The sequence below is a fragment of the Xenopus tropicalis genome, chromosome 6, assembly GCF_000004195.4.
Source record: "Xenopus tropicalis strain Nigerian chromosome 6, UCB_Xtro_10.0, whole genome shotgun sequence".
In the NCBI taxonomy this organism is placed as follows: domain Eukaryota; kingdom Metazoa; phylum Chordata; class Amphibia; order Anura; family Pipidae; genus Xenopus; species Xenopus tropicalis.
This window is the reverse complement of record NC_030682.2, coordinates 54,805,978-54,826,383: the sequence shown is the minus strand read 5'-3', so window position 1 is coordinate 54,826,383 and position 20,406 is coordinate 54,805,978. Positions and strand designations below refer to the sequence as shown.

The following is a 20,406-nucleotide window of genomic DNA, read 5'->3' as shown; positions in this document are numbered from 1 at the left end:
GATACTAATATCTACAGTTAGTATTACTGGTTGTATATATAGTTTATGTATGTGAGTGTATAGATTGGTTAGTATAGGTTGTGTGCTGGGTTTACTCGGATGGGTTGAACTTGATGGACAATGGTCTTTTTTCAACCCTATGTAACTATGTAACTATGTAACATACGCACCAGTCTACAGTCTCAGAATCTCCATAACAGTAATGTCCCAGGCCTTAAAGTCATACACTGGGGGTCAACAATTTCTTCTTATGTGCGACAATTTTTTCTTATGCATGCAACTTTTTTCTCACTCCAGATACATTAAAATCAATAAGCGTTTTTTGGTGCAGCAATTTTTCGTTGCAATTTCATGAACAAATTTGCAGAAGCGAAATGTGGAATTTGGCCACGGATCCAAGCCTGGCAAAAAATTTCTCTCATTACTACTAATCAGCCTTGTATTGTGACTTCTTTTATATTCTTTATATGTTGTATATTGTGAGTGGGCCCCTAAGCTCAGGTAAGTGACAGCAGCACAGAGCATGTGCAGTGAATCAGCAGAAAAGAAGATGAGGAGCTACTGGGGCATCTTTGGGGGCACAGATCGTCACTGCTAAAGGGCTGTGTTGCCTTGGGCTGGTACAGAAGCCCCAAACATAATGTATGACATTTCTAGCCTATTTCTTTAGTTAGGATTTATTTCTCCTTTAAAAGTGCAGGATACTCACAATTTTTTCTGTTTGGTCAAGTTCTAAATGAACTACAGGATCATCTGTGCATGTGCGTCTCCTTAAAACCAGAAATGTGCCTGATTAACCAATAGCATGTGTGGGGGACATAGTTGATCTAAATTGCATGGACCTGCCCTATCAACACTTCTGCCATGCCATCTGGCAATCACTCTTTGTCTTATAATATGCACGGTCAATGCATTTACATCCTACCAAAATAAACCCTGTGTGTGACTAATGTTATTTATTTACACATTTCTTATTTGAATGGGGGCAGCCATACTGGTTTACCTATAAAGTATATATTTTAACAGGTTGTAAACATCCCATAAATGCCTCCATTTTTCCCAAAGTAAGATGACCAAACAAAAGCATAAGCATTCTTTCAGGCATATTTGTCCGTAAACACTGGGAGCCTGCTGGGCAATTTTGGCTTGCTGCTGTTACAGTGGAACGGCAAAAAGGGAGACAATTATCTTGAAAATACCTTAGCATTGGTGTCAGTGTGATTCACTGGCAGTAAGACATATAAAATACATAACTGTTGAAAAATGCAGGAGAAGGCAATTTCTGACACTTCTAATATGAATCATATGTTTTACAGCCAGCGATTCACACTGACACCAATGCTAAGGTATTTTCAGAGATTTGTTGCCCATGGGTATCACAGATTTCTTGCAGGTTACAAATCTTCTTGTCTGCCTTTACCCTAATAGTGCTAGAAAGAAATGTGTTGTGAATACCTGCAATGATGATTGTAAGCAGGGTGTGCAGGCAGCAGGACACTCCTTGGATGATCCTTTGCATTCATTAGGTCACCAGCAATGATGATGAACTAAAGCAACCATCATGCATTAAAGGGTATATCACACTATCTGATTGGTACAAGGGTTTCTTAACCCATAATTGGTTAGCATATTTTAACTTTTAGGAAACTCTTAGTCCATTCAATTTTTCTCCTGTGTGTGTTGACTAGATAAAAGGTGGTGCTTATTGATGACAGCAGTGGTCAGACACTAACCCAATCAAATGTTGGGTATTGATGTTCCAGGTGAATGAGGGACAAATACTAAGGTGATGCACTTTTCTACACTATTTAAGTAATGATGGTACTCATGCTACAAGTACACACAGAACAAAGAGCAATCAATTACCACATGTCCTGTAGTTATCTCATGCCATTACTGCTTTTACAGTGCCAGACTGTGAAGCTGACTGACATTAGCAGCTAACGGAAGTAAATAAATGAAACAAATCAATTTGCCAAGAAGCCAAATAGAAAACTGTTAATGGCATTACATTTTGTGAATTTGTCTGAAAAGGTACTGATTATGTTGAAAATGTGGTTACAATGTAAACAATGGTGACAATGAAGTTGGAATGGAACCATGATATTTATCATGTGTTTTTGTACATTCCACCCCCCATACATACTTTTAAGAGAAAAGATACTGTATTACTGCATAACCATACCATTATCCCATTATTATTATTAGATTAGATTGAACTATGTTTTTTTTCTCCAGGTTTGTCTTAAATACCTTATCCTTAAACACACCTGATATCATTCAGTCAGGGTATGTAACAAAAAAGGTTGTTCCAGGTCTAGTACCCATAGCAACCAATCAGCAAGAAGAATTTACTGAGCCATTGTTTTCAACAGAATATCTGTTGTACATTTTACAAATTCTTTTATACTGTATAATCCTTCATGGCGTTCCTAAATGGTGACCCTCTTCCAAATGTCTGACACATTTTGTGGCAGAATGTTCCAGATATTTGTTGCAATGTATTGTGCTGAAACGCATTAACATCAAAAAACAGTTTTATTTATTTTATTAATTTTTTTTATCATGGCATTACAATAAGCTTTCTAGTGTAAAATAATCTATAACCAAATGCCCAAGCAGAGTGAAACAAAGCAGTTTGTATTAACACTCCTTACCCCTGGATATATATATAACTGTTTAATCTTGTAAGCATGTTGGTTCTACTATTGTTGGAGCGTTTTTCCTAGTTAGGAATTATAGCATGTTTCTAAACTCATCTGAATTGGACTGCATTGCATCTGATTTTCCAGAACAGGTGACATTATTGAAGTGACATCATCAATGACATCATACATTTTTTTCTGGCTACTATAATTTTATCTGAGGCCACTACATACTCAAACCCTGATATTTCTTGTACTATTTGTAATTTAAAGAGTCAATACTGGCAAAATATATATTTTTGACGATGTCAAATATTTCGAATGTGTTTTTATTATTTATTTGTCTTTGTTTTCATGTTATGATGATTTCTATTCCCTTCTACCACTGCCTTCCCACTCTAAAGACTAATGAAATTGATTTGGTTGCTTTCTCAGTTTTTACTTCCGTTAGGCCTGCGTGGCCTCAGTGCTGAAATGGAATAAATTACACTACAGACGATACAACTTAAAATAAATAATGAGTTCACTGACTGCATAGATATTGACTTCCCTTTCAAATGTATGTTAGGCAGTGATTAAATACCAAGCAACCATTAAAGTTTTGTTAATTTATTACAGTATTGACTGCATATAACTTATAATGTAATCTCCTCTATACTTCAGGGCCTTAAGTCCATGCTTTGAATACAAAATACAGTATAGACTGGTAACATTCTAGCATTCCTTTAAATGTTATTACATCTGAGAAACAAAACACAACTACCTATATATTGCTATGTATATTTTAAGAATGGCGTACGTTAAATTTAGAGCATGGTCACATCCCAGTAATATGCCTGCTGGGAAATTCAGCTACACATAGACAAGTCAATAACCTAGTCACTGCAAGTAAAAAGCTTGCTAGATGTACAAGTGCACAAATACTGAAAATATAAGCCCAGCTGAGAAAAAAAGGCAGTCAATTTTAAAGTGATTTAATTGCACGCTACATATATTCAGCAATAATGCTAATATATTACTGCATATAATAGATATTTAGATTGAAAAAAATGTATAGTGATGACAGAACAGATGTTGGGCCACAGAGACCTTATCCGCACACCCTAGCGCTCCAAAATTCTATGTCCGGTGCACACTGCTGAGGGGATCGGCACCCCCCAAAAACACTGTAACAACAAAAAAGCAGATGGCACTCAGGACTACAAACAAGGGTAAAACCCTTTTTGTTTAAAGTTTATTGCGGAAGTGCAACGTTTCGGGGCAATATAAAGGGGTCATATTGCCCCGAAACGTTGCACTTCCGCAATAAACTTTAAAAAAAAGGGTTTTACCCTTGTTTGTAGTTCTGAGTGCCATCTGCTTTTTTGTTGTTAGAACAGATGTTGGGGTCACTGTATGTGTCCATTGTCAAAAATCCTGACAGCGTACTCAAAATACAAAATCTGTATACTGGGGGGATGCATGGTACAGGGTTCCCAGGGAGGCATAAATGGGAGTGCTTATGACATAACTGCTAAATATGAAATAACCAGAGAGAATTAGCCTCAACAGAGACTGATTGTTATGAGCTTTAGAAAACTGTAATTTGTGGTGGAGAAGCAAAGCACAATTTGTGGGCCTCATTTTTGAGCACTAAAAGTAAAATGGCCTAATTAATTATATTTCAGTCTTTTTGCTACATCTACGGTGCATCTATGTTCATGGAGTGTAGAACTGCAGCAAAGAACAGTATTTGCATATTATTATTAATAAGAAGTAAAGTGTAAATACAGCAAAGCATACAGTATAGAGTACATAATAATATAGTTTTCATGCAGGGAGTATTTGTGTTAGCTGCAACCTGCATATTGCATTGGTTAAAAATCCAGTGTAAGCATAGCTTCCAACATTTAAAAAATGTAAAGTGGCATAAAAACAAATGGGCTGTTTGTGGCCACACCCCCTATTTTACAAACTTTGCACTTTAAGAGCCAAGTCTCAGTTCCCCCAAGATACCCGTTTATCTTATTAGTTACAGTTGTATCTGTGTGCAGGCATTGAGTATTCTGGGCTTTCTGCCAAAAGCCTACTTATCTAATTAAGTTTGAGAAACTTTGTATCTTTTTTGGGGTTCAGTGCAGGAGATCAAAGGGAAAAAATGACTCCAGGACTGCGGGCTAAGCTGTTGAAATCGGGACTATCCTAAAAATCAGGACAGTTGGGAGGTATGGTGCAAGGTGTAGAACACAGTGTTGGTTAGCACAGGCCAGCTCTGTCCTTACAACTTGCCTTAGGGCAAACTTGCACGTCTGAATGGTGGATTGTGACCTATTTTGCACTTTTCACCCTGTCTTCCAGGTCATAAGTGACCTCAAAGGTTTGGGGCTGGGAAAAATATCAAGGAAAGAAGTATGTTTTATGCAATTTTTGAATTCTTCAGAATTACGAGAAAGTTTAAAAGAGGGGAAATGTATTCCAGAAAAGTGGGGGGAAGAAATCTGAAGAGTTTTGATGTTCTATTGTAGACTCTAACCCCCAAATGTAATGGCAACCAATAAGATGTTTGCTTTTAAACCAGTTTTAGACTAGTAAATTCTCCCTTCTAATTGGTTGTTATGGGTTACTACACCTTGGCAAACTTAGTGCCTTTTATTAAATATAAAATAAAGCACTGAAAATGCTTTGCAATGGCAGTAATGTTAATAACTCCCGTGGAAGTTTCAAAAGACTTTGGACATGTTTTCCCAACAGAGATTTACATTATTACTGGTGGGAAAGCTTTTTTAGGAGATTTGTTGTCCGTGGTAGTGCAAATTTACTCACTAGCGATAAATATCCCTATGCACCATAACCATTAAAGTTTAAATGGAGGGAAGGCTGAACACATACCCCCCAACTGTCCCGCTTTGGGCGGGACAGTCCCGCTTTGGGCGGGACAGTCCCGCTTTTTATAGTGTATCCCGCTGTCCCGGATCGTTCCATGAATGTCCCGCATTTCTGTAACATTCATGGAACGATCCGCGATAGCAGGATGCACCTGCTGAAGCCGAGCGCTCCTGCTCCTTGCGCGGCTTCTCTCCTTATGTGGCGGCTTCTCCGGCGGTGCCAGGCCCTTTTATAAGGTTGCGCCCCGTGCGTACTGACGTCACACAGCGCAACCTTATAAAAGGGTCTGGCACCGCCGCACATGGAGCCGCATAAGGAGAGGAAGCGAAGAAGAAGTAGGAGCATGTATTGGGGGGGAGCTCTGTGTATTGGGGGGGGGCTCTGTGTATTGGGGGGAGCTCTGTGTATTGGGGGAGCTCTGTGTATGAAGGGTACTGTGTATGGGGGGGGCTCTGTGTATTGGGGGAGCTCTGTGTATGAAGGGTACTGTGTATGGGGGGCTCTGTGTATTGGGGGGCTCTGTGTATTGGGGGGGCTCTGTGTATTGGGGGGAGCTCTGTGTATGAAGGGTACTGTGTATGGGGGGGCTCTGTGTATTGGGGGGCACTGTGTATTGGTACTGTGTATGAAGGGCACTGTGTATGGGGGGCTCTGTGTATGGGTGGTACTGTGTATTGGGGGGCACTGTGTATTGGTACTGTGTATGAAGGGCACTGTGTATTGGGGGGCGCTGTATGAAGGGTACTGTGTATTGGGAGGGCACTGTGTATTGGGGGCACTGTATGAAGGGTACTGTGTATTGGGGGAACTGTGTATTGGGGGCACTGTGTATTGGGGGGCACTGTGTATTGGTACTGTGTATGAAGGGCACTGTATGGGGGGCTCGGTGTATGGGTGGTACTGTGTATTGGGGGGCACTGTTTATTGGGGGCACTCTGTATTGGTACTGTGTATGAAGGGCACTGTGTATTGGGAGGCGCTGTATGAAGGGTACTGTGTATTGGGGGGGGCACTGTGTATTGGGGGGCACTGTATGAAGGGTACTATGTATTGGGGGGCACTGTGTATTGGGGGGCGCTGTATGAAGGGTACTGTGTATTGGGGGGGCACCGTGTAAGAAGGGCACTGTGTATTGCGGTACTGTGTATGGGGGGTACTGTCTATTGGGCCATTGGGAGCACTGTGTATGGGGGGAAAATCTGGTACATAGTTATAACTCACTTATAACTGACTGCCTTATCTCTATATTTGTACAACGTATTTTATATGTAGGAGTTGCTATATTGTTTTCCTTAGGTAATACAGTATGAGGGTATAGCACATTTGCATCTGATCTCATTATTTAAACTATATACTTGGAGTATTTTTAGAAAAAAATGGGGTGTGTTAATTGGGGCATGGCCACAAAGGTGGGCGTGGTCAAAAAAATTTCTGCGCTGCGCACACCAAATCTTTTTGTCCCTCTTTTCATTTTTCAAATGTTGGGAGGTATGTGAACAGTGTAGTATAACAAAGGTTAATAAACTGGAAAGACAGTGAGAAAGCCAGGTAAAATGAAGAAAAATATCAATAAAGGGAAAGAAGTTCAAACATTTATCACTCAAAAGTGATACTTAAAGGCTTGAAGATAAAGGAAAGGAAAGAGATAAGACTAAAGGTGGCCATACATGGTAAGATTTGCTTGTTTGGTGAGGTTTAATCCTTGGGTTACCAAGAGCTAACATAGTACAGATATATATGATATATAGTACAGAATGTATGGGACTGAATAGCTGCATTTATATGCTCTATGTTTTGACCAGCACAGTATGCCTGTTTGCCGAGGTATAGTTGAGTATTGTACAGATTCCTAGCTATGAAGGTATTGTATTTGTGCAAGCAACCCTCAAGAACAAATGATTACCTTTGGAAAGCTCTATTTGAGCTGTATGCTGTGGTTGGGGTTGTGTACACTGCAAACATTATTTCTATATAATCCAAGGATACAATGAGGTCACATACACCTCCCAAGGCCTTCCCAGTCACGAAACCTAGATATCCTTGAACATGTACAGTAAGTGATATTTTCTAATGCAGAATATTTTCCACCTTTTGAAACCTAATTAAATAAATAACACAGCAGCATATTGCCATGGTTATTGTGGAAACAAATACAAATATATTTTGCTGAAATCTTTTCCTTTCAGAGATATGAAGCCTTGTGGAATCTTCTTATTAAAAAAAAAATTAGTATTACTTACCTTTAACATCATTACTTTATATGCATAGAATTTTTTTCCTTTCCCCTTTCCCAAAGCCCCTTCAAACTTCTCCACAAACTTCTGAGCATCCCTGAAAATAAAAAATAATAGTAAAAGCTACATTGTAAAATATTTTGTGTTACTTCTGCTTTGTTTCAGCGTTACATATCCTTATGCAGAAACCCATTATTCAGAAAGCTAGGGTTTCTTTAACATTTGAATGATGTTTTGTAGATTAAGGTGTATTGATCCAAATTATGGAAAGATCCCTTATCCAGAAAACTCCAGGTCCCAAGCATTTCAGATCCTATTACTGTACAATTATAATTTGTTTCTAAATGCAAACCCTACTTTATTCATATGCTGAATGGGTGTCAAAATCTAAAATGCAGGAGCTAATTAAACAGCAGACCCCCACAAAAGGTGCGTAGCAGTGTGCCCTGTTGGTCATTGTGGAGATGTGGATATTTTCTTATTAGGCTGATGCCACACGTGGCAATTTTACGCTGCGTATTTTCTCAGCCTAAAAACGCCGCACAAGCCACACAGCCCCTGACTATGGCGTTTTTCAGCCTAGTACTGGTGATGTAGCAAATCCCGTTTCCATGGTGCTAATATAGCAAAATAGTAAAAAACACCGCGTATTTCCGCTAGGTCTGGCAGCTGCCTTTGTGTATACACAGGAATAGGTTGCTGTGCAAACAATGGCGTATTTCGGCCAACGCTTGAAAAATCCATGCTGAGGCGTTTTCTAGCATATTTCTGCATTGTGTGGTTTGCTTCGAGTCTTTTCAAGTTATTTCTATGGATGATGATATCGGGCGTTTTTCAACCGCTGAGAGAATTAGAAAATACGCAGCGTAAAAACGTGTGGCATCAGCCTTAGAAAAAAAAACTTGTTTGGCTGTTCATCTTCTTATTAAACCCATTTGTTGCATCTGCCAGTGGAATTGCTTCAGAGATTGATTTACATGGAATGTCGCCATGTAAAAGACCCTTTTTTTATATAATATATTCAAGAGACACCTTTGTGTCTTTCCTCTAGAAAGCTTTTTGGTGCATAATCATCCAAAGACTTTATTGTCTGATCCTGTTTCTGTAATTATAACCTATTTTAAAACAATCCTTACAACAGAATGACCAACACATTTATAATGTCTCCATGACTACACATATTATAAAACAAATTCAGCATCTAAATACAGTAATTTACTTCTCCAGTCTTTTTAATTATACTGTTAGAGCTTAATGAATGATAAGGGACAAAGTAAACATATATATTATATTAAGAGTAGATTTCCCTGTAGCAATCTACAGTAAATGAAGTAAATGATATGATTTAGTAAAACCCCTGTTAATTACATGTTAATATAACCATTAATGGGTATCCGAACTCTAGCCTCACTCACTGAAGCTAGAAGTTTTTTAAGCCATTTTATATAAATATAGGGCAATTTGTTACAACCAACATTGTCTAGAAGCTAAAGAATGGCTATGATGAGAGCTGAATAATGGTATTAAGCATTTGTTTTAATTCAAAGAGACATTTTAAGAACCCTTCCTATACCTTGTACAACACTATTTTGCAATGTTTTTTATAATTCGTATAGTTTCTGCCAATTACAAGCCATTTTTTAATATGAAAAAAAATCATGCAAAATGCCAGAAATAAATCTGTGTGCTATCCTTTGAGGTATGGATATCCTGTCTGTGTTAAGATTTTTTTCCTCGGTGTTACATACATTCATTCTGATATTTTGACCCTTATTCTATTTTAATTATGATGTTAATTTTTGATAAATAAATGTTAAAACAGAGAACCATGGCATAATTGGCTTTATTTAAAAGAAGGTCTTCAAAGACACTCATAGGGACATGTTTATCAAAGGGAGATACAGAGCACTAGGGGGGAATTCCGTGGCTCTGTGTTCAATTGAATAGCTTTAAGATACATATTAGTGTTTTTCTCAATGCAATGTGTGCAGCAGATGTATCAGTAAAGGGCAACTGTAGATGAAGCTGTGCAAATATGTCTGCAGTTGCTGTGGCAGTCCTGCCTCCTGTTCCAAGATCAATAGACACAGTGCACTTATGCCTAAAGAATCACGTGCAGGAATAACTTTTTATGTGGAATGCTGGAAATGATCAAATACCAGCTCCCAAAATTTTCAGTGCAGTTGTGTCCAATTTGTTATCTAAGAACAAGTGTTATTGTACACATCTTGTTGCATTGGATGCATGTCCCCCTCACGGCTGCAATTACATTGGAATTTTGTGAAAAAACACAGCATTGGGCATAAAAAAATGCTGACTCACTTTCAAAATGTAGCTTTGTACATTTAGCTTGTGCACTTGTTCTTGTAAATTAGCCCTTAGAAGGCAAGGTACTTTGGCATTTTATTGCCAATAGATTAGTCACTATAGTGCAAGCTAGATCACTATATTCAATCTGTAGAAAAAAAGTAGCTTCTGTGCTGCAACTCTAAGGGGCTGATTTACTTACCCATGAACGGGTCGAATGGAGTCCGATTGCGTTTTTTTCGTAATGATCGGTACTTTGCGATTTTTTCGTATGTTTTGCGATTTTTTCGGATTCTTTACGAATTTTTCGGATCCAATACGATTTTTGCGTAAAAACGCGAGTTTTCCTATCCATTACGAAAGTTGCGTAAAAAGTTGCGCATTTTGCGTAGCGTTAAAACTTACGCGAAAAATGCGCAACTTTTCGCGTAAGTTTTAACGCTACGCAAAATGCGCAACTTTTTACGCAACTTTCGTAATGGATACGAAAAACTCGCGTTTTTACGCAAAAATCGTATTGGATCCGAAAAATTCGTACAGAATCCGAAAAAATCGCAAAACATACGAAAAAGTCGCAAAATATTCGTTTTCAAGTCGGAACTTTTCCAATTCGGGTCGGATTCGTGGGTTAGTAAATCAGCCCCTAAAGGTCCCCATACAAGGGCCGATTCTAGCTACCGATATCGGTCCCTTAGACTGATTCGGCAGCTAATCGGCCCCTGTATGGGCACTACCGATGGGCCCGTCCGACCGATATCTGGCCTGAAATCGTCCAGATCTCGATCGGGCAGGTTAAAAAATCTAGTCGGATTGGGGACCGCATCGGCTCGTTGATGCGGTCCCTGGACCGACTTTGCCTATACCCACCATAATAATTAGATCGTTTGGCCCTGTAGGTGGGGGATATTGGGAGAAGATCTGCTCGCTTGGCGACATCGCCAAGCCAGTGGATCTTAAGGTGTATGGACACCTTTACTGCTGGTAGCTCAGGTTACACAGCACAGTTGGGATGGGGAGCGAAAGATGATGGGAGGGGAAGGAGGGTGCCCTGAAGGATTTTTCTGAGAGCAGGAAGTCTGACACAGAAGAACATGTGTACACAAGAAATCCTTCTTTTGCTAGAGTACAGCGTTTCTGTGAGTGCTTATGGCTTTATTTACATAGACCTTTCTTATAAAGGTTATTTTCTTTTCCTTCTCCTTTAAGTTTGTGGTATCTACAGTATATATCACATTCCTATTGCAAAGCCGCAGTGTATTTCAATACGCAGACTAGCTGAATGACTATAAAATAAACCATAACAATGTAATATTCTTAAAAAATAACCAAACTAAACGTCTGCATTTGTTTTGCTACCTCTATTGTGAAAGGATGAAAAGGATGTATAGCCTATTCTAATGGTAGGTTAATGGTTTCTGTATTAATAGCAGCTGAATTTGTTCTCTGGGTTCATCATATGCAGCTTCCTTTCTGTTAACGGTAGTATTCCTTGCACATAATATAAAAAGCATGAGTAACTAATAACCATGGAGATCCATGCAGATAGCTTTTAGCATCACACACAAAGACACACTTTCAAAATTCTGTGCTGTTTGTACAATGAAGAAACTTCACTATTTAAAATCAAGGTTATCTGACATCTGGTTCAAGGTAAATTATCACACAGTGTTTTATAAATGTATGGGGTATATGGAATAGTGTAGAAGTGATTAGATAACAATACTGCATTTGCCTGTCCCTTAATTAAAATTGTAAACTCAATCTAATTCTATCAGCAACACAGCTACTTGACATGCCAGATCTCTGGTTACACAGCACAGCCACAGCTTTTCTCTGTTATTCTAACTGGCACTGTAATGCTGGGGTTGGGATTTGTTTTCTGTCTGTAGAAGACTCACATGCAGAACTGACACAAATTTAAAAGAAAACATGAATTAATGCTGTGTGGAACAGGGACAGAAGACCTTTGGTATTATAGATACTTGATTTCACAATCACAGCATTCCTCCCTTGGTTGAACTGGTGGAGGGATATGGAGAATTGTGGTTATGCAACCCAATACCCATAATAATTTAGAACATGCAAGTTCATGTTAAAAGCTAAACTGTGTACTTCAGGCAGTGGATTGGTCCTACAAGAATTAAAGAGGTACTTTACCTTTAGGTTAACTTTTAGTATGTTATAGAATGGTCAGTTTTTAGCAATTTTCCAACTGGTCTTCATTTTTTTATTTGTATTGTTTTTGAAGTATTTGATTTCCAGCTTTCAAAAGGGGGCCACTGATCCCAGCAGTTAAAAAAATATTGTTCTTTGAGGCTACAATTTCATTGTTATTGTTGCTTTTTAGTACTTATCTTTCTATTTCCATCCACTCTTAGTCATACTCCAGTTTCTCATTCCAAACTACTGCCTGGTTGCTAGGGTAGATGGTAACATTCAAAACAGTTGCTGAATACAAGTCTAAATAATTTAAAAACCACAAATTGCAAATTATTTCAGAATAGCACTCTCTGCAACATACTAAAACTAACAGGTAATTGAAAGGTGAACAACCCCTTAAATTACTGTAGACCAAAAAGCCCCATATTATATAACTCTATACTACATTGCACATGGTGTAGGGGAAAATTAAAAAATGACTCTACCTCCTGCAAATATGAAGCTAGTAAAACAGGGGATTTGAATCAATTACAGACAGGGACTGCCAAAAGTACCCTACTGCTAGCCTATGTCTTTTTATTCACACAGCAAATTCAGACACTCTAGTGAGTCAAACCTTACATTTAAGGGACTGATTTACTAAAATTCATTTTCTTCCTGCCTTGAAAGTAGTATAAACTCGACATGGTATAAATTTGAATTAAACTCGATCATTGTTGTATTTATAAAATGTCTATAATGTCACAATAATGCTTGAATTGTTTGTATGAGAATTTTGAGTTTACATTTGAAAACTCAAACTGAGTGAAATAGAAATCAGTGATGGGATTAACTTCCCCTTGAAAATGTGTGAAATAGAAAACAACGAGGGCATTATTCCCCTCGAAACTGCTTGGAATAGAAAACAATGAGAGGATTAACTTCTCCTTGAAACTGGATGGAAACTGGACCATTTGGCCTGTTTCATGGCCATTCCCTATTTCTGAATGGGAAAAAAGAGGAGCAATATATGGAAGAATAGATGCTAGCATTTAAATAAAAAAGACTAGGGGGCTGATTTACTAAGACACGATTTCGAATCCGAATTGGAAAAATTCCGATTGGAAACGAACATTTTGCGACTTTTTCGTATTTTTTGTGATTTTTTCGGCGTCTTTAAGATTTTTGCGTAAAAACTCGATTTTTTCGACATCTTTACGATTTTTGCGTAAAAACGCTAGTTTTTCGGCGTCTTTACGAAAGTTGCGCAAAGTCACGATTTTTTCGTAGCGGTAACACTTGCGCGCAAAGTCGCGCCTTTTTCGTAGCGTTAAAACTTAAAAGGCGCAATGTTTCGCGCAAGTTTTAACGCTACGAAAAAATCGCGACTTTGCGCAACTTTCGTAAAGACGCCGAAAAACTCGCGTTTTTACACAAAAATCGTAAAGACGCCGAAAAACTCGCGTTTTTACACAAAAATCGTAAAGACGCCGAAAAAAATCGCAAAATTACCGATCATTACGAAAAAAACGCAATCGGACGCATTCGGCCCGTTCGTGGGTTAGTAAATGTGCCCCTAGGAGAATAAAGAGGTTGGGTAACGAAAGGAGGAAAAAAAGTTTGGAAAGCGGGCCTAGGGTTTAAGGTTTTCTGGTGGGCCCCTGGGTTCCCAGTCAGACACTGATGACGGGATTAACTTCTCCATGAAAATGTGTCAAGGTCAGACTGTCACTGACTATTCTATTCTTCTACCATCTTCTACCCTCCACAGGACTCAATGGTACTCAACAGATCAAACCTGCTGATTTTTGTTTCGACAAAAATAGTTAGCTAAACATTAATAAATCACGAATTATGGGAGTTATTTTAGAAAAACTCAATTTTTTCAAATTTTTCGAGAAACAATATCAGAAAACTTGAGTACTGGCAAAAACCCATTTGGAGAAGGAAAAAAAAAACTTTTTCTGAAAATTGCTTAGTAAATGTGCCCCTAAGTGTTACCTTAAGACTAAGAGCTTTTTCTTCATACGCCATGGTTTGTTTCTAATGGTAGATATCAGTTTCTTCTTTTCCTCCACATTTTCCATCAATTTTGCCATTTCCTCTTCATTCAGAGATTCTTCATCAGAAGAAGTGGATGAAGAATCGCTGTAAAAAACATGACATTGATAAATGTTTTTTGGAGATTGGAGGCCTTCTATAATGACATAATTCTTCTGAAAGTGTATTAGCACCCTGCAAGTATCTAGTATCAAGTATTAACTCACTAGTTATGGCACTTGTTGTTCTCAATAATAAGATAAAATAAATTCCACCATATCTGAAATGATGTGGAATACGAGTATCATACATTCATCAAATGATGCAATCAAAAAAGACAAAAAAATATATCTCAGAGCAATTTCTGGAACAACAAAATAGGTGACCAGGAGGCATCATTAGTATGTGCTCTCCAACTGTCCTGAGCACCCGACCTAGAAAATAAGCAAATGTTTAAGTCCATAGAGATGCTACTATATTTTACCCACCATTCGACATATATCCAATTTCAGACAGGAAGGATCATTTTTAAGCACAGAGTAGAAGCAATAATAATATGTAAGATAATGACAATGGCAACCAGCCAAGCAAGCTATCTACTATTAAATGTATCCTTAAATTACATTTTAAGTTCAAGAAATACTTGTGTATTTTATGGCAAGTTTGAGAATCTTCTCAGTAAAGAAATTGTTGCTATTGTTACCTTTCCACCCTTAAAAGACATGTAAAGCCTATATTTACCTGCAATGTATATCAGTTGGGCACGTCTCCCCCATTCAATCGGCATCATTTGTACTGCATATATCCCTCCGCTTGCCAGCACCATCACATTTTCCTAAAGCAAATAGCAACTTTCACCCGGCGGCCATTTTTCCTCTGATACATAATCAGATACATTTAAATCTGCAAACAGCATACACACACAAAGGGGCCGATTCACAAAAGGTCATTAACACTTATTGTGAAGATGAGAATCAAGTATGTGATTGTCCTAGAGTGATGCATCCTCGAGTTTTCAGGGAAAGATCAACTCTAGAGGGATTATCAGAGGAGGAAATAGTGAGGCGCTATAGGTTAAATAGAGCAGCAATCTAAGGCCTGTATGAGGTACTGTAACCTTATCTGCAGCCACTAACACCCAGAAGCCATGCTGTTCCTGGCATAGTCAAACTTCTGTGTTCCCTGCATTTTTTTGGCACAGGAAGTTTTCAGAAAGTTGGAGGGATAGATGGTGGAGTGTCACCGCCCACATTTCACGTTGCCTTGCTTACGTGCGTAATAGCACCAATATCGAATGCTACGAAATAACGCATAAATATATCGCATGCTGTAAAATATGGCTCAAAAATATGTAATCACCCCATAAACAATGACAATAAAATTGCTTCTTAATTCAGACAAGCGTCCTTTTTGTGAATTGATAGTTAATTCTCCAAATATAAGAAGTGATAATATTTTAGCGCATGCTAAAAATAACGCTCGATTTTTCAGACTTTAGTGAATTGGCCCCAAAGCCCCTTATTCAGCATACATTTCATCAAGAATACAGGCTCACACAGGCAGAACTGTCTTTGATAAAAGTTCTGCTTTGTTTGCGCTGAGCTCAGGAGAGGAGGGAGGGGCCAAGTGGGTTACAGGAGGAGAAGGAAATCTAAGTGATTAAGGAGATGTTGCAACCTTACTATTAACCTCTGGACAACCAGTGTGGTAGGTGGAAGGATTTCAGAGAGGCTGTTCACTGATTAAATTTTTGTGTGTGGGGTTTACATGTCCTTTAAAATGTGATTCCTTGTCCTGATAAATAAAACATGTTACATGTATATAGTAATCCTATAGTGTTTTTTCTCCTTGTCTTGCCTTTGCTCAGTTTGTCATCATTCTATATATAGAATATTTAATGGTGCACCACTCATACACCCTATTCATGATGGCATAAGCTGGATAACATGCTTTATTAATACTTTACTCCACATGAAAGAAAACATCAAACACAACTCTCCCATTGAACTAGCTCTTCACAACCAACCAGTGGCTCTATGCATGCAAGAGAATCTGCCAATGAGAATCTTATATGAATTCTATCTGTCTTACTCTTTTTCTTGGATCCACAGATCATCACTTGAAACATTAAGTACTTTTAAGATAGGTTTTTGACTTGCCCATGGTGCCTAGACATAGTGCTTGATGCGCTAGGTGTTTGGTGCTAAAACAAAAAGAGTAACTTACAAATGCAGTGCAATGTACAAAAGGCAGTATTACTCCTTTAAAGATAGTTAAATGTGCTCAAATATAATTGGATATGTCTAACTGCAGTCTTTCCTTAATAGGCAAAGAAAAATTATTGCTATAGCTTGTATATTTTTAATAAACCAAAAGCAAAGTAGAAAATATACTTTTTAGTCATTAAATGGAATATTCATTTCATTATCACACCAACGCGTAATTAGAATTTGCTAGACGCATTCTTGACAAAAAAAAAACCTGTTGCTAAGTTACAATGCTTACTCTGACCTAGGTTGCTGATGCAAAAATACTAGGAAAGTCTGAATTTTATAATATGTTCCATTTGTATATTCAACAGGGACAAAGACACAATGTCATGATTTCAATAATGCAATAAATAGGTATACAAGTAAATATGCTTCCTTTTTTAAATAAAAGGTATTTTGAGCGTATCATTTTCCGATCCTAGATCTATACAGAACCAAGATTTGCTTTATATTTCTGTGTTCTGTCCATTTGGTTGCATAAGAATAGTACACTTCTTTAGGTTCTAAAACCAAGTCTAGTCTTTTTAAGGGCAACCAAAGACTTCCTAAAATTAACCCTTAATTCAAAGATTAAGAAGTGTATTAAAATTATAAAAATGAATTTGTACTTAAACTTGTTACCACCTTTTTATGATAAACCACCTTACACACAAGTGTTTAAGGCTTACTCTTGGCTACCAACACGGTTTCTGACTAGCACCAAAAAGGAATGATGATTGGGTTTCTTAAAAGAGGTGTAACTTTCTCTAGAACTGACACTTTGGTCCCCCTCAGCCTTCCAAATAAGGCACCTTGAAATAAGAGTATTCTCCAGGTACAATAATCTCCTACTAAAGACTAAAAAACATGGCCTTTGGTGACAATTGCATGACACCAAGAACAGAGAGTTAGGTGTAAATACGGCCGGCAGGATTTTCATTGGAAGGTACTCTTGAATCATTTGGGTCCCTGGCACTCACGCCCCGGTCTGGGAATCTGTGGACTCATGGACAAATGTCAGAAGGGCTGCTGTAAAATGCAATAGACAGTCACTATTAATTTGGCTGAAGGGGGGCTATTTGGGCCTCTATGTAATTAGAAGGCCTATTTTGAATCCAAGTCCGGACCTGCTGAACAAGTTTTACTAAGCAGTCATGCTCAAAGTGGACATATACCTTCCACAGCAGTGTCAATAGAAAATTTAAGAATGCAGATCCCTTTAAGAATATAGATCCTGCATTGGTAAGTTGCAGTTTAGCAACAACTCTGACTGACATAGCATGGATAAGGTAAGTAGCAACAATACCACCCTCCCTCACCTCCACAAGCTAACCTTTACCTCACTTGCACAAAAATCTTACAGTTATAAATCTGGATTACAACCTTTTGTAATAGTCTATCATATCAAACAATACATTAAAAACATGACAACACCTAGATTCCTATGATTGCAACTGGAAGCTTTAAAACAAATTTTACAAGCCCTGTATACCTCTGTAATACTGCTATCATTCTGATGTCTGAATCAGTTGTAACAACAGCAAGAGTATCAAAGTAGCCCTGCTATGGATTATTGCATCTGATTGCTATTGATAGGTTTGGGAGGCTTTAAGAAAAAACAAAACCTGTGGACAGTGACTAGAAAATTGGCTCTATTATTAAGCTTCAAAAGGCTGGCATCATTGGATTTATACACTACTGTACAGTAGCCTCTGAGCAAGCAGTCTTGGTATCGCAGTAGAATGCACTTGAAAGCACTGACTTTGAACTCAGACACAGACTGTGCTAAGGGTATATTTGTATAGGGTATGGCCTGCTCTTCCTTATAAGATTATATAAAATAGCTTTTAGTATCGGTGCCAAGCTGACCTTGCCTCTCACACTGGTAATGGATTTTTATTATACAGGGGGATAAAAGATCTGGATAAATTCTTACTATGTGGAAAATGCCTGAGAGAACCATTAATGATTACAACCAAAAGTGCAAACACAATGGAGAACATTTATCATAAACATCCCTTTAAATCTACCTATAAAAAGCAATTGTACTCTTAAATCAATAATGTATTATTACAAAGGGAACTTGGCATACCCCAAGGGTAGCACAGTACTTGGTTTCTTATGAACTAAAGTTAGCCATTTATGTTGCACATTATATGATTTTTTTTATTCTGCACAATGAATAAAACAGACAAACAACATTTTTAAGTCTATAAAATCACAATCTGGGACAATTTATGTGTGAAAAGACTCTTTGCCACAAAATACTTTGCTGCTAAGGCTTCAGCCACTGATAAATCTATATGTCTAATCCACAACAGATGTAAGAATAGAGACAGGAGATCCAGTGGCTGCTTGAGGCCTAGATAAGTAGAATGTGAACTGAAGCATTTTCAGACGCTTTGTTGCACTCATACCAAGTACTTATGATAATAACTAACATACAACTGGGAATTGAATTGATAAGATATCGACGTTAAGGGTCTTCAGTCATGTCCATATGTGCTCAAGCATTGTACTTTAGGCTGCAGAGGGGAAGAAAAGGGAAGAGCTCCGGCATTTACCTTGTGCAAAACACCTTATTGAATACCTAAAGTATAAGGTAAAATAAATAATATCTAATATTATCTAGTATTATCTTAAAACTAGAATATTTGCTGATTCTGGTGATGAGCAAATGATCACTGAATCTGTGCCCATGCTGGCAATGCACAGAAACAGGCCTGAAACAGACAAAGTGGGCACAACTGTGTAGCATCCAAGTAAGATGCTACATCTTTGTAAATGAGTCTGAGAAGTTTTCTATATGACACAACTCAACTGTTGGAAGCAAGTGCAGAGTATGCACAGAATGTAGCATATTAAAGATGAAGTTGGGTGGCTTTAGTGTCACATTTATGTGCAAAAGAAATACTTATTTGTCTCATTAATTTTTACAATGGGCCTGAAACAATCTTGTAGCATTCCATAAGATCTCATGAAATCAGATTTAGTGCTAAAAAGATAAATATATATATGACCAGATTTTGATGTGTAGATCAGCCTACTGGTCTTATGTGGCTCCCTTCTCCTCTGATTGGATCTATTAAATATGAAAGGAAAATAATGAAATTTCCAATGAAAATAGGGGTAATATACTGTATTTATGTGGAGTTCTTAAAGGTCACCTGTCACTTAAAAATTGTTTCTCCTAATGGATTTGTGGGCTGACATACTCCCAATGGGGGAAACATAAGTATTCTCTGCACCCCCATTCAAGCACATCAGTCAATCAGCAAGCTATACCCCATGTAAAAGTTTTACCTGCTGCTTTTTTTCTTTTTCTGGGCATCTTTCTTCTGCTCATTCTTCTTTCCTGTTTTCTTTGCTTCCCTTTGTCCTCTGTTGCCTGTATTCCTCCCTCTATTTCTATTGACATTTCTCTTATTTTTACCACTTTCATCATCATCGTCGTCATCATCGTCGCTGTCATCTTTTTTTCTCATTTTAGATCTGTTTCTTCCTTTTCTCTTGACTTGAATTGTTGATTCCTCATCACTAATGTCTTCTTCACTGTCATTATGCCCTCTGGATCCTCTTTGGTTTGGTCTTTTGCCTCTCTTTCTTTTTCTCTTTATGTCTTCATCCTCATCCTCATCCTCTATGAAATAGTTTACCAGGAATACAGTAAATATATTAAACATCAACAAGTGATTTTTTTCCAGTGGGGTGCTTGAGCTCAAAGTCAGTGCTGAACCTTAACACATTGGGATCAATAATTTCAGATGCAAATAGCATGTGGGGATTAAACATTTGAATAAGTCTTTTCTATGCTTAAACAATTTTCTACAGGCATCACCAAAAAGGAACACTTACAAATAAGAGCATGCTAAAGCGGTAATTTAAAGCATTGCTGCTACCCATAAAAAAATAACGATGCTTCATAAA

The 20,406-nt window shown here is 37.9% G+C and overlaps 1 protein-coding gene across 1 annotated transcript in view; it reads right to left on the bottom strand.

Moving 5' to 3' along the window:
• Positions 1-20,109, bottom strand: part of LOC116411739 (transmembrane channel like 2) — a 48,839-nt gene extending 28,730 nt beyond the window's left edge. The window contains exons 1-3 of the mRNA XM_031904576.1: positions 19,783-20,109; positions 14,192-14,338; positions 7,751-7,841 (exon numbers count right to left, since the gene is read on the bottom strand). Coding sequence (XP_031760436.1) covers positions 7,751-7,841; positions 14,192-14,338; positions 19,783-19,964 — 420 coding nt within the window. The 5' untranslated portion in view covers positions 19,965-20,109. The remainder of the gene's footprint in view (positions 1-7,750; positions 7,842-14,191; positions 14,339-19,782) is intronic.
• Positions 20,110-20,406: the final 297 nt, after the last annotated feature.